The sequence below is a fragment of the Leptonotus elevatus genome, chromosome 12 (assembly GCF_054856555.1).
Source record: "Leptonotus elevatus isolate MCC_2025b chromosome 12, RoL_Lele_1.0, whole genome shotgun sequence".
NCBI lineage: Eukaryota > Metazoa > Chordata > Actinopteri > Syngnathiformes > Syngnathidae > Leptonotus > Leptonotus elevatus.
Window position 1 is genome coordinate 8428767 of NC_141250.1, and position 12049 is coordinate 8440815.

General features: G+C 37.2%; 2 protein-coding genes across 5 annotated transcripts in view; both read right to left on the reverse strand.

The window, feature by feature from the left end:
* mcf2lb (mcf.2 cell line derived transforming sequence-like b) overlaps window positions 1-1510 on the reverse strand; it is a 41362-nt gene extending 39852 nt beyond the window's left edge. Inside the window, exon 1 of the mRNA XM_086091106.1 lies at window positions 1296-1510. Within this exon, the coding sequence (XP_085947232.1) occupies window positions 1296-1374 (79 nt within the window). The 5' untranslated portion in view covers window positions 1375-1510. The remainder of the gene's footprint in view (window positions 1-1295) is intronic.
* Window positions 1511-3473: 1963 nt separating this feature from the next.
* The window catches only part of LOC147164421 (phospholipid-transporting ATPase IH-like), a 44194-nt gene continuing 35618 nt past the window's right edge, over window positions 3474-12049 (reverse strand). Inside the window, exons 26-31 of one of the 4 annotated variants that reach the window (XM_086091176.1) lie at window positions 11426-11449; window positions 10231-10296; window positions 9978-10081; window positions 9715-9880; window positions 8638-8755; window positions 6707-6852 (exon numbers count right to left, since the gene is read on the reverse strand). In XM_086091176.1, coding sequence (XP_085947302.1) covers window positions 8675-8755; window positions 9715-9880; window positions 9978-10081; window positions 10231-10296; window positions 11426-11449 — 441 coding nt within the window. In that variant the 3' untranslated portion in view covers window positions 6707-6852; window positions 8638-8674. Of the gene's footprint in view, window positions 6853-8637; window positions 8756-9714; window positions 9881-9977; window positions 10082-10230; window positions 10297-11425; window positions 11450-12049 lie in introns of all 4 variants that reach the window. The other 3 variants (XM_086091174.1, XM_086091177.1, XM_086091175.1) reach the window with 3 other exon arrangements.

Below are 12049 nucleotides of genomic sequence, written 5' to 3' on the forward strand. Positions count from 1 at the left end.
TTTTCGCAAATAATCCTTCATAATTAAGTGCTGGACTTTGTCACGCATTACAAATTCTATCAGTAGCATTAGTTTCAGGAGATAACGATAGCTAAAGAGCATTGTATCACCTGAAACTTGGAAGCAAATATGGCCACAAATGATACAAAATCCACAATATGTAATTAATCAATTGAGTATAACACAAGCAATTAGTTATAATAGATAAAACACAATATCACCACACATACATACAAATATACTATATATGAAATATATACATTGTAAATGCAACATACACAGTATACTGTATATTAGGGATGGGAATCTTTGAATGTCTCACGATTCAATTCGATTCCGATTTTTGGGCCTGCAATTCGATTCAGAATCGATTTTCGATTAAGAACGATTTTTGATTCAAAATGATTTGATTGACAGTGATTTTTTCTTTAATCTATAGATGTGCAAGGAATTGTAATGATCTACTCCAGTTTGACTCGCTAATGCTAATTAGCGCGCTACTCGCTGCACTTTTATCACTCAATTGGAATAACTTGATTGTGACTTTTTCCTTCTACTGTCTAATGTGGCTACAACTTAACAGTGTATTAGACCGCGTGGAACCACACTGCCCCTCAGTGGCCAAACCGGGTACAACATGAACAGCGCTCATAATAAAGGCACACACAGACAAAGGCAAGACAGTATAAAATAATTTAAATAAAATCAATTTTGGGACATTTAAAATCTATTCTGAATCGTACTAAATGAGAATCGTGATTCTTATGAGAATCGATTTTTTGGCACAGCCCTACTGTATATGTAGGCCTAGATACACACATACCACACACACATGCACACGATCCATGTCTATATTACAATCAATACCAAGTAATACATTAAATTCATATTAATCTCTGTTATTAAGTATACCTGACAATGACATGCAAGCAATACAGTACAGCTCCTGTAATGGACCTCAAGACATAGGGCATGTGTAGCCAATGTTGTGACTGATGGGTGTATCCAGGCACACCTAATAAACTAATTTCCCTCATGATAATGATACAATTTAAATAAAATAAGCATTTGACCACCTAACTGTATTTCAGATTGCATTGACATGTCTTGCTTCTACACAGTGCATTGATTTCCTGATATACGTAATCAAATATAGGTCACGATGTCATTTTTATAAGTGCTGACAAATCCATTTATGGCCTCATTTAAAAATGCCTTGTTTCACCTTTTCAGGGTCCAATTTGAACCTAACATGCACGGGAATGCTCTTATGGGTGTGTGCAGCTGTGGCCCACCTATACTCCTGGTGACCGTCCTCAGCCTCTCGAGCAGCTCCCCCACGTCCATCTCGTCCGTTTTCATCCACAGGATCATCCTCCAGAGGGGCAGCGGAAGACCAGCAGCCCAGCAAGGACAAGCTTTCCTGGGGAGAAGAGACAGCTTGCCTGCTTTTACCGGACAGTTCCTCGGAGAGATTGGTGTGGTGGCGTTATGGGGAGTGGGGGATGGTGGTGGGAGGGAGAAGGGGACGCAGGGGAATCAGAAGGGTCGAACCGGCGATGTGTATTCCTGGTCGCGGTCTTGTATGTAACATGGATGCCGAGGGCGTGCGCGTGTGTGTGTGTGGAATAGGCGATGTTGGTGGCCTCCTTGGATGCTTGAGCGATGCTGATGCCGCCTCACACAGCCTGGGCTGCCGGGACACGTCCTCGGCCAGGGGGAGTTGGGAAAGGGAGGATGCCTGAGAAGATGGGGAGGAGCTGGAGCAGGATGATGATGATGCACCCTCATCCGCATACATCAGAGACTCGCATGATGCTGCAAACCTGTGCAGACAATGGTTGGGGGAGGAGAAGCAGAGGTCGGCTGCAGTCTCACACGCACCTGTGATACAATAGTGACATCTCGTGTGCAAAACATGCACTTGCAACCAACAACAATCATCTGCCATCATTTAAAAGCTTCCTTGAAACAATACATGAATGCTATACATTGACGAAACAAAAAATTGGCGTCATAGTGACAGACAGATAAGAAAGATACATACCTGACCTAACCTTTTCTTGCAATGTGATTCGTTATGTATGCATTTCCTCTGATCTCTATTTTTTTTGTGTATTTCAAACACAGTTAGTTCAAGGTGTCGTCCGAATATTCGTTCTCTTGTATCAAAACGTAAACAGTTAAACAATAGACAGCTTCGGTCGCGTGTGTTTAATAACGTCGTCACGGTAAAAAAGAAAAAGAAAAAAAAAGAGAGAAATTGTTAAAAAAAGAAGAAGTTAAATATCCTCGCAAACTTACATTTTATTTCCTTTGAGTTGCAGTTGATACGTCTTATAATGCCACTTTAAGCTATTTACACACTTCTAGTGCGGTTTCTGGTGGTTCTCCAGTCGCTGCTAAAGGCTAGCGTTTGCAATGCTAGCTGCAATTCAACAACCAATTTGTCAAAATGGGTAGATGGAATACGTAACACGACCATATTTTAAAAGCTTTTCTGTAAGATGGTTTTACAATAATATGTATATAATTGTTAAGGATGTAATCAATTCAGAAAGGCTTATCTTGGCAGGTCACAAGATCACACTTGATAAGTGCAGTATATGAATTTCCGCTTTGTCCAATATAACATTTGTAATAAAATACTACTATTACTATAACATTAACAATAAGGCTACATTGGTTACTGATAATATAAATAATAATAAAATAAATCAATATCTATAATAAAAAACTTTATCTATCCATCATGTCAAAGTCAATAGTGGTAGAGACTGAGGCTATAATTAAAAGAATTAAACCGAAATTCACTAGAATTTGTAAAAAGAACAAAAACAAGTCTGATGTTTTAACCATTTCTTTATTCCAAGCAAAAATTACAATACAGTGCTTTAAATCCTCATTTGCTACAGACAGGCTTGCAAAAATAGTTACGAGGGAAACAAAATAACCTTTAGACATTATTTTGAAAGAAAAAAAAAGTCTCAAAACCTGTTTTATATATAATAGTAATACAAACAGTGCTGTACGGAAAGTGTACGTGCCGCTCGGGAGCACACACACTCACACACACCTCTGGCACCTTTGACATGCTCGGAGATGTCAGCATTTCGAACGCCTGCTGCGCTTGTGCTGATGGACTTCAGAAGAAGCGGCGTTGACATTCGAGAAAAAGGCTGGTGAGATACAACCAATTGAGATGGAGGCCAGTTTCAAGTTATTTGGTCACTTCACCCACTACAATCTTCTTAGAAAAATAACTTGTGAGGAAGAGAAGTGTACAGTAAACCCCTCGTAGCTGACGGACAACAGACCTTCGTTTTTGGGCAAACACAGATCTGTACCACAAAGTGCAGTGTGTGTACTGATAAATTTCTACTGACCCTTTTGGTAAACTTGAACCCACATTTGAACAGAGTTAAAATATAATCTTCTTTTAGGGATATACAAAAATAGCAAAGGAAACATGCCATGCTGTTAAATTGACATGGGGGAGTGGAACTGGAAGTAAAAATACAACTATTATTCATTTCTCAAATGCCAAGAAATAGAGTAGAAATGCATTGTAGGTGACTACAATATATCCCACTGGACCTCGTTTAGATTATTATTATTATTTATTTTTTTTTTTTTTTAAAGAATCCCAATACACAAGTTGAAGAAGCACAATTAAGTGTAGCTGGAAGTAACAAAAATAATACAACAATTGACCTTTGAATGCAAAGAAAATAGTATAAATGGATTGTAGACAACCACAATGTATCTTCTGACGACATTACAGTTTAGTTACAGCTGGTAAATTACAGTATCATCCACCCTTCGACAACAAAATGTTAGAAAGATTTTGGCACATGTTGAAACCTTAAAATTCAATTTGAAAAATAAATTACAAAATGTGAACGTGTAGCTTACAACAATGGATGGATACAACAATCGTGAAGCATTTAAACAGAGGAGCATGTCAAATCTGTCCGCATGGATACAATATGGCAACAGCACAGTCAGTGTCACTGAGGTCAGGATGTTGAGTCCTGAAATCAAAACAGACTGTATGCGTGTCACAGCTTGTACCTAATCTGTACAATAAAAACTACTGTTTGTGTGTGTGTGTGTGTGTGTGTGTGTATATTTAATCTATACCCGTTGATAGATGGTGATGCATACAAAAATAAACTGTGTTCTTGAGAGGAAAAAGAGGTTGATCCGGAATGAGCTACAATCGTCAGCTGGAGGACGTGACGGACAAATTGGTTTGACATTCTATTGATTGATTGTGATGTCGCCTATTCAAGTCTTCCTGCCGAGTACATGATATACCATCAGTGTCAAGTTACATCCATTCATCGATAGTGACTGCCACCAAGACAGGAGAACAAAAGGAAAATGTACTTGGCCTTCTTTCAGACCCGACATTAGTTTTTGCATAACATACAAAGAGCACAAACTCATCTGGAAGTCTCTTTTAGAGCACATGCAACCATTACTGTGCCACAAAGGAGTATTAGGGACACAGCACATGGGGAAAAAAAAACATCTGAGCTTTATGATAATTAAGTTTATTATATAATATTATAAAAGTACAATGTAATAATATAATATTTTTTTAAATAACATTCTAATATTTAATATTATAAAAGTAAATTTATTTATGAAAAAAGGCTTAATGTGATAACACATGAAGTTATAATGTGAAGTGTTAAAAAAACCTGTATTCTTACTTTTACACAGAAAAAAGTCATGAGACTAATTGTAATATTACGAGAATAGAGCCATAATTTTAAGTTGTTAAATAAAAGGGAAGGTGTAGAAATACATTTATGCTCATAATATTAATACTTTATTTGGGAAAATTACAACTTTTTCTTGTAACACTACAAAATTACAAATTTATTTTTATAAAATGTGTACATTCTTGTATTTAACCATTTTGTTGTTGTTGTAAAACAAAAAGAATCCCCTAAAATATTTTTTTATCCTAAAATTGTTCTTGTAAAATTGCAACGTTTTCTGGTAATTTTATTCTCCTGAAATGTTTCTTTTTCTTATAAATTTACCATCACATTATTCTGACAAAATTCCAACCTTTTTAAGATTCAATGAGAATTTAACGTTAATGTTACTTTTTTCTCATTACGCTTAGGCTTGTAAATTGACACCTTTTGATTGTAAAAGTATGATTTTTTTTTTTTTACTTTAATATTTTATTCTTGTAAAATTGCAGCTGTATAGACGGATATAATTTGACTTTGATTTTGTACAGTGGAATCTCAGGTTACTTGAATTAAACCGTGACCCATTCTCAAACTGAAAGGTAATAGTTTCTATTGAAATTAATAGAAATGCAAATAATCAGTTACAGCGATGTTTTCCTGTATTTAGCTTATTTTGATTGTTGTTAAATTAAAAATTAACATAACGGTGAAAACATAAATTTTTGTAATGATGAAATAAAAGTGGGTTCGCTAGCAAATCACTGTGCAGTGTTGTTAGCCTTTTTGGGTACAGTAATGTTTATGTTTAGTGTGTTTTCTGCTAGGCCTACATGGCCATCATCTCCCAGAACGCAGAGCAGCTTTTGCCGTGCATTGTGGTGATGATGATGATGGTCATTTGGGGGCATAATATAAAGATGGCAGTTCCCAATCAAAAAGTTTAAATTTATTGTTCACAAACTGTACTGTATTTTCCAGATAATCTATTTATATATATTTATTATTATATAACTTATTATTGCAATTCTATGATTTTATTCTCATAACGTGATTGTTGTTGTTTTTAATGTATCTTTTCAGTGTAGCCTTAATACTCCTCAGTGCCACATGGCTGCACGTTACAAGAAAACAGAAGATCAGTCCTGGGTACGCATCACCATGTGAAAAGTTGAGACATGAAAGGACACAAGAGGTGAGGTGGGTGAAAATAAGTGTCCCATAGAAACTACTGTAAGCAGGCATGTATGAATTAAGGCAGGGTGGCGACAATACTGCACATCCCTCTCTTATCCCCCCCATTCTAATAGGATGAGGTGTGTGTGTGTGTGGTGGGGTGGTTGGTTAGTGTGTGTAAGGCTTTGTAATACACCACTTGCTCTTATTATTATTATTATTATTTTTTAACACCTTTGGCTCCTAGCCTGCTGCTGTGTGGTTTACCTGTAAGGCAAAGGTGTGTCACATACAAAACATACAGTGCAGGCATCGTCATGCACGCAGGCATACATACACACATACGCACGCACACCTAAAGGGCTGAGCTTGATGGCAGCCCTTACTTGGCCAGACCACAAAGTGAACATACACATATATACATACAGATTTTGACACAAAATAATATAAAGACGTCATTGTACAAATAGGCTAGACTGTATCTTCCCAATTGTTCTTTCAATATGCAGAAGATGTCAGAAAAGCAAAAACGAATGAACATGGAGAGTTTGGACGATAGTACCTATAAAGGGGTGATCACTAGTCCAGAAGTGCACATGGTGAGCTTGTGTGTCGTATAAATTCTCACCCTTGAGATGAAGATGGCCGCTCGCAATTCCCCTTTGACTCCATTCTGAAAAAACTCACTAAAGTTTGGGCTTCAGACTGATGTTTCTGGCCCCGGAGCGTAGTAGGCGATCCCCGCCCCGGAAAGCCGGAGCATGCACGGGCTGAGGGAGCGCAAGTCCGCCCTCCCCCCTTCCACCAAGTGTGCCAAGAGTTTTTGGGGAAGGGGGTCGGAGGCGCGGAGCGACAGCGTCTCCACGGCGCCAAGCTGCAGCTGAGAGGAGTCGACGCTCGCGCCTTTGTAGAAGCGGCGGGAGGACAGCTCGGCCACGTCGTCCCGTGCCAACTTGTCTCGACCCTACAGATACAAACAACACCAGCATAAAAAAAAAAAGATGATGATTAGCTCTACACTTGCAAAACGGAACTTACTGTAAGTCAAATTCCTAAGATGCAATGCGAACATCAGCCAAAAATATACTAACATAACATTACTTAGAATAATATAAAAATATTAAATGAGATCCGTAATATTTACCATGGGAAAAACTTGTTTTAAATTAAAACAATTTGGAAGTTAACTAACATCCCCAAATGGATTCAGTTCATCATTAGAGGTTCAACTGTCTATGTTTGAAAGCATGCTAATATTCAGAAAGTTGTTATCTTAATGCCAAAGTAACATTGCTAAGAAAATTATAAGTACAACACAAGTACAAATGCATGATAACTCAAAGTTGTCAGTTTGTTATCATTGTCGCAAATCATCACAGCCACACTTGCAATTCCATCTTTCAACACCAGATGACATCACTGTTCCTCAAAAGAACACTTTATTTAGTCTTTTAAATACCAGTCTAGCTAAATAAATAAAATAAAAATGAGTTCATTATTTTTTTGTTTCTCAATTTGTAAAAAACAAACAAAATCTTTGGCTGGGTGAACAACAATTAGTCATTGGGTATATGTTGACATTATTCCCCTAAATTTGCAACTAAATCTTATATAAATAGCTATAAATTGTTTAATTAAAATGTTATATTCTTGACTTTAATCAGTAAATAATACAACTATATTTTCATAATACTTTTCTTTGGTTCTTGTTATTGTTCTATATTTTCTTCTCTTCCCAGACTGCAGTTAAATTTTTTTTTACTAATCATAACCTCACCTGAAATCCCCCCTTAAAGATGAGCATCTGCAGATCAAACTTTTTTTTTAAAATGATGATAATAGACTATTATCATCATTAAAATATAATAAATCGATATTAAATAGAGAAACTGATACCTGTCATTTGAGTGGAATGTAAGTAAAACAACTAAACAAATTAAACAAGTAATTCATGCACGTTTAAAAGTTCACTGAAAAACATACTAGTCATATTTGAGACCCTGGAAATAAATAGGATGGGATGCATGTATAGAAAAAGTCAACAGAAGGGATTCAGAGGAACATTACATTCAGGTTTCCCAAACTTAAGCTTGGGCTCGATTTTGATTTTGACGAGAACTGAGTAATCTATTTTGTGTTATAGATCAGTGATTCCCTAGTGTGCCGTGAGAGATTATTTGGGGTGCGGTCAGAAATGATCCAATTTCACTTAATTTGTCAGAAAGTTTATATTTATTAATCAAAATACAGCTATGTTCATCGATCTATGTCAAATTGCCAAAAGCGTATAGTGACAAGCAGAACAATTGCTCTTCCATCAGATGGCATAAATCACAATACAGTAAAATGTGCATCCATTTGATGCAATTCATAAAACAGGATACAGTAAGTCTGTTTATCACCAATGGAATTTATGAATAAATTGAGATGAGATTATTATTATTTCAGTATTTTTGTTTGGTCCTGTGCCGTGAGATTTATCAGAAAAAGTTAAGCACCCAATTTCTTGGTAAAGGGATCTTTCATTCATGTCTTGTGTTTTTGTACAGTATATGTTGATGTATTTTGGGTGTTAAGCTGAAAAAGTTTGGGAAACTCTAATAGGCAGGAAAGGAGGAGGAATCAGCACCTATTGCATTGCAGTTAGGTGAAGCGATGCAGGGAGACGGCGTGTATAATATATCTTTTTTAATTTAAATGTTTTACATTACCAGCATGCATACAAGATTTGAGGCCTTAAAAGAGTCACCTGCTCTTCTTGCTCCTCCTCCGTCAGTTTGGCTCAATCAGAAACTCATTCTGCTGGACGACTGAGAAAGCATGAAGATGGTGGAGGGCTCCACGGTAAGGCACGGGCGAGGTGTGGACTGATGGGTTACCATGGGTTGTGGGTGTGCACAGGGTGGCATTGGTGATTGTGAAGACATGGAGGGAGGAGGACAGTAATGAAATTAAACCAAAGGGGAGAATGGAAAAGAACGATGGCGGTGGTGGGTGGAAATGTGATTATGGTGGTTCATTAGAGATGAAAAGAAAAAGCAGAGCAGGAAAAAGAATCTGTCAGTCCTTCCATTCACCCCCCCCATTCCAATTCATGATCCTGTGTGCTTCAAAGGAGGCTAAACTAGGGTGAGGAATTACAAATGGGAAGTCACTGAATTCACCGTTTCTCTTTATAGATTAGTCAAGAGAATATAATCAGTTCAAAGCAGAATGTCATTCTCCTTAAGTACAGGTGGATCAATGTACATGATAGTGATACACTGGAATCTTACTAGCTAGCAGCTAGCGGGATAAGAGCATGCATTGATAAATATAAACATTAAAACTAGCAGATGGAACTCACAACTCAAGTGCTACAAAAAAGTAATTTGTCAAAGCTGAAAAAAATTCTGCCCATCAAAATATTTACAAATGCTACCCAACTGCTAGGAAGCTATGCTAATTAGAAGCAGCTAAGCTAGCGCTAACCAACTAAACAAGCCACACACTAAAAGGTTGTTGTTTTTTATTAAGTGAGGATGCTTTTACCTTTTTAAATGTAATAATTAATTTCTACAAAAGAGCATTTCATTAATGCCGGAGAAAAAAGGCCTATTATTTAAAAATATTGACAAACCCCATTAACACGCTGATGCGCTTTAAAAGCAGCTTTTAAAAAAGCAGCTCAAACAGCAACCATGCTGTTCCAAGATATATATTTTTTATATTATCCAAATGAGAAAATGCGAGCCATACTTTGCCCACACCTGAATTAGCGCCTGTTAAGTCTCTATGACAAAGCAAACGCTCAACAGGATCGACATCCATTTCTATAGTGTCTCACCTGAGCACGCTCTGTGGCTGTGGGGCACATAGCCCTGCAGAGGACCTTCTTGATGACATCAGGAAGCAGGCTGACCGTGATGAGCAGGATGATGCTAAGCCAGGCCGGCCCGCTGGACAGCATTTGCATGAAGACGTAATACATCCTCTGGTAGTTGAGGAAGGGCCTATGCAATGGGAACAGACAGACGAGGTTCCTTTCTCCACAGATGCACAGATATATGTCGACGTTATTGGAGCATGAAAATGCTAATCAAACTTTACCAAATGATGCCTCCCCAGAGAAGAGAGAAGATCACGTAGAAAAGTAGAGAGCCCCAGATGACAAAATGATTGATCCAGGTCCAGTGGTGCGTGTCCAAGGCGAGCTAAACATGTACAGTATATACATGCATTGTAATCACTCGCTAAATTGTTCGTCAAAAGTTTTTCCTACAGGCTCAACCGTAATATGTAGTCCATCATTCATTTTTCATAAGGAGAGCATTTAAAGTAGAGTCATGATGTCATACAATACCTTAAGTGTCACCGTGAACACCAGCACAGTGAAAACAAGAGTCCCAAAGGTCCAGTTGCCAAACATCTGCAAGGGAAAGGCCGGGGAAGACCATCATTTTTACAAATGAATACATAAATCAATCACAATTGACTGATTAGTTTTTTTCTTAATACGAATTAGTGGAAATGATTAAGAAGCAATCATAATAAATGAGCTAGTACTACTTATTTTAGGGTTAGTTATTATTTTGTTACTTTGACATCTATACAGTGGAACCCACCTAAAAGTGTGAAATATCACAAGAGTCGAGCAAAAGTTCAAACCATCCTCCATTGTGTTTTAGATGAGTTTTGCTTCTTGTTTAGCTTTTTTCTGTGCCACCACAAAAGAGTTACTGAAGTGTGATGATAACCATACAACCCGAAATGGAATCTATTGCGGCACAGGAACAGGTAAAATATGAACAATAAAATTAATTAAATATCAGTTACATAGAAATGATCAATTTGACCAACTTCTGAAAGTTAAAATAATAGCTAATGGCTAGCATGTAAATGATTGGAGTAGACTGCCAGCAAATGGCTGCATAATTGTACTTTTTTCAAAAATATGAGATAACATTCCAGGGAGACCTATAAAACACCACTAGATGGCAGTATCTCTCAGTAAAGGCCCTCATGTTCCCTTTGCATTCGGGCATCCAATGGATAAGTAGCTTTACTCATACAGTAGTTCAATTTCACAATGGTTATCTTCTCTACAGTTAATAAAGGTTTTATGATGGCACAGGTTTGAGTTGATTCACATGGGAAAATCTGTTTCAAAATGACAACAGCTTTGAAGCCAATGGCTTGTGTTCCACTTTAGAGGTTCCTCTGCAAATATTTGCATTGAAAATGATATTATTTCTTAGTGCAGTCCTCATGGCTAAGCAAAAATAATTTGTGCTGATGACAGGACACAAACGCACACGTAAACAGACAAATACAAAGACACGTTAGACGAGCAAATGTCGGATCATAATCTGAGGTGTTATTCTATTTGCTACCACATCACACAGGGATCATGTGAGGAAGCATCTAAGAGTTTCATGGAATGATGGAGCGCTGGGAAACTACACTCTGAAATGAAGATGGAACTGAATGGGACAATGAAAACTAAAAAAGGCGAATGTAGAGACAGAAAGCGCAGAAAGGGAGGAAGATAGGCTTACCATCTGTGTGTTGGTGGTCATGAGCTTGAGGAGGAGGCAACAGAGGAAGAGGAGCAAAATAAAGAGAGGAAGCAGAGAGAAAGGGGGAAGAAAAGAGAAAAAAAATCAGGACAAAAAGGTCAAATTAATTTCATGATGTTTCAACTGAGAAAAAATAAATAACAAAAGCAATTAGAAAACAAATACAAATTAACAATACAGAGAGAAATGCTATTTTCAATATGAATGGAAATCTCATGTTTATCTTTTGTTATTGCAAATCTAAATAATAATGATGACAGAACGTGGTATTTATTAGAGGCTTTTTTGTTGTTGAAATATACAGTATACTACAATAAATTTATATATCTTATATTGAACTGTGTAATAAGAATTATGGTAACAGTATACAGTGAACACCCGCATTTTCAAAGTTTGGCATTGCAAAGCCAATTATGTTGAACTGAGAGGCGAGGATCTGAATTTAGTCTGGTATACAGTTAAGTAGCTTTGCCTAATGGGGGAAAAAAAGTGTTTTGTCTCCATTTTGTGGTATCTACGTGCAATTACAAGCCTTTTTGCGGGGTGTTAATTATTTGCCGATTGTCACACTATAGCAGAGCTCGGTTTCTATGCCCCATGAAT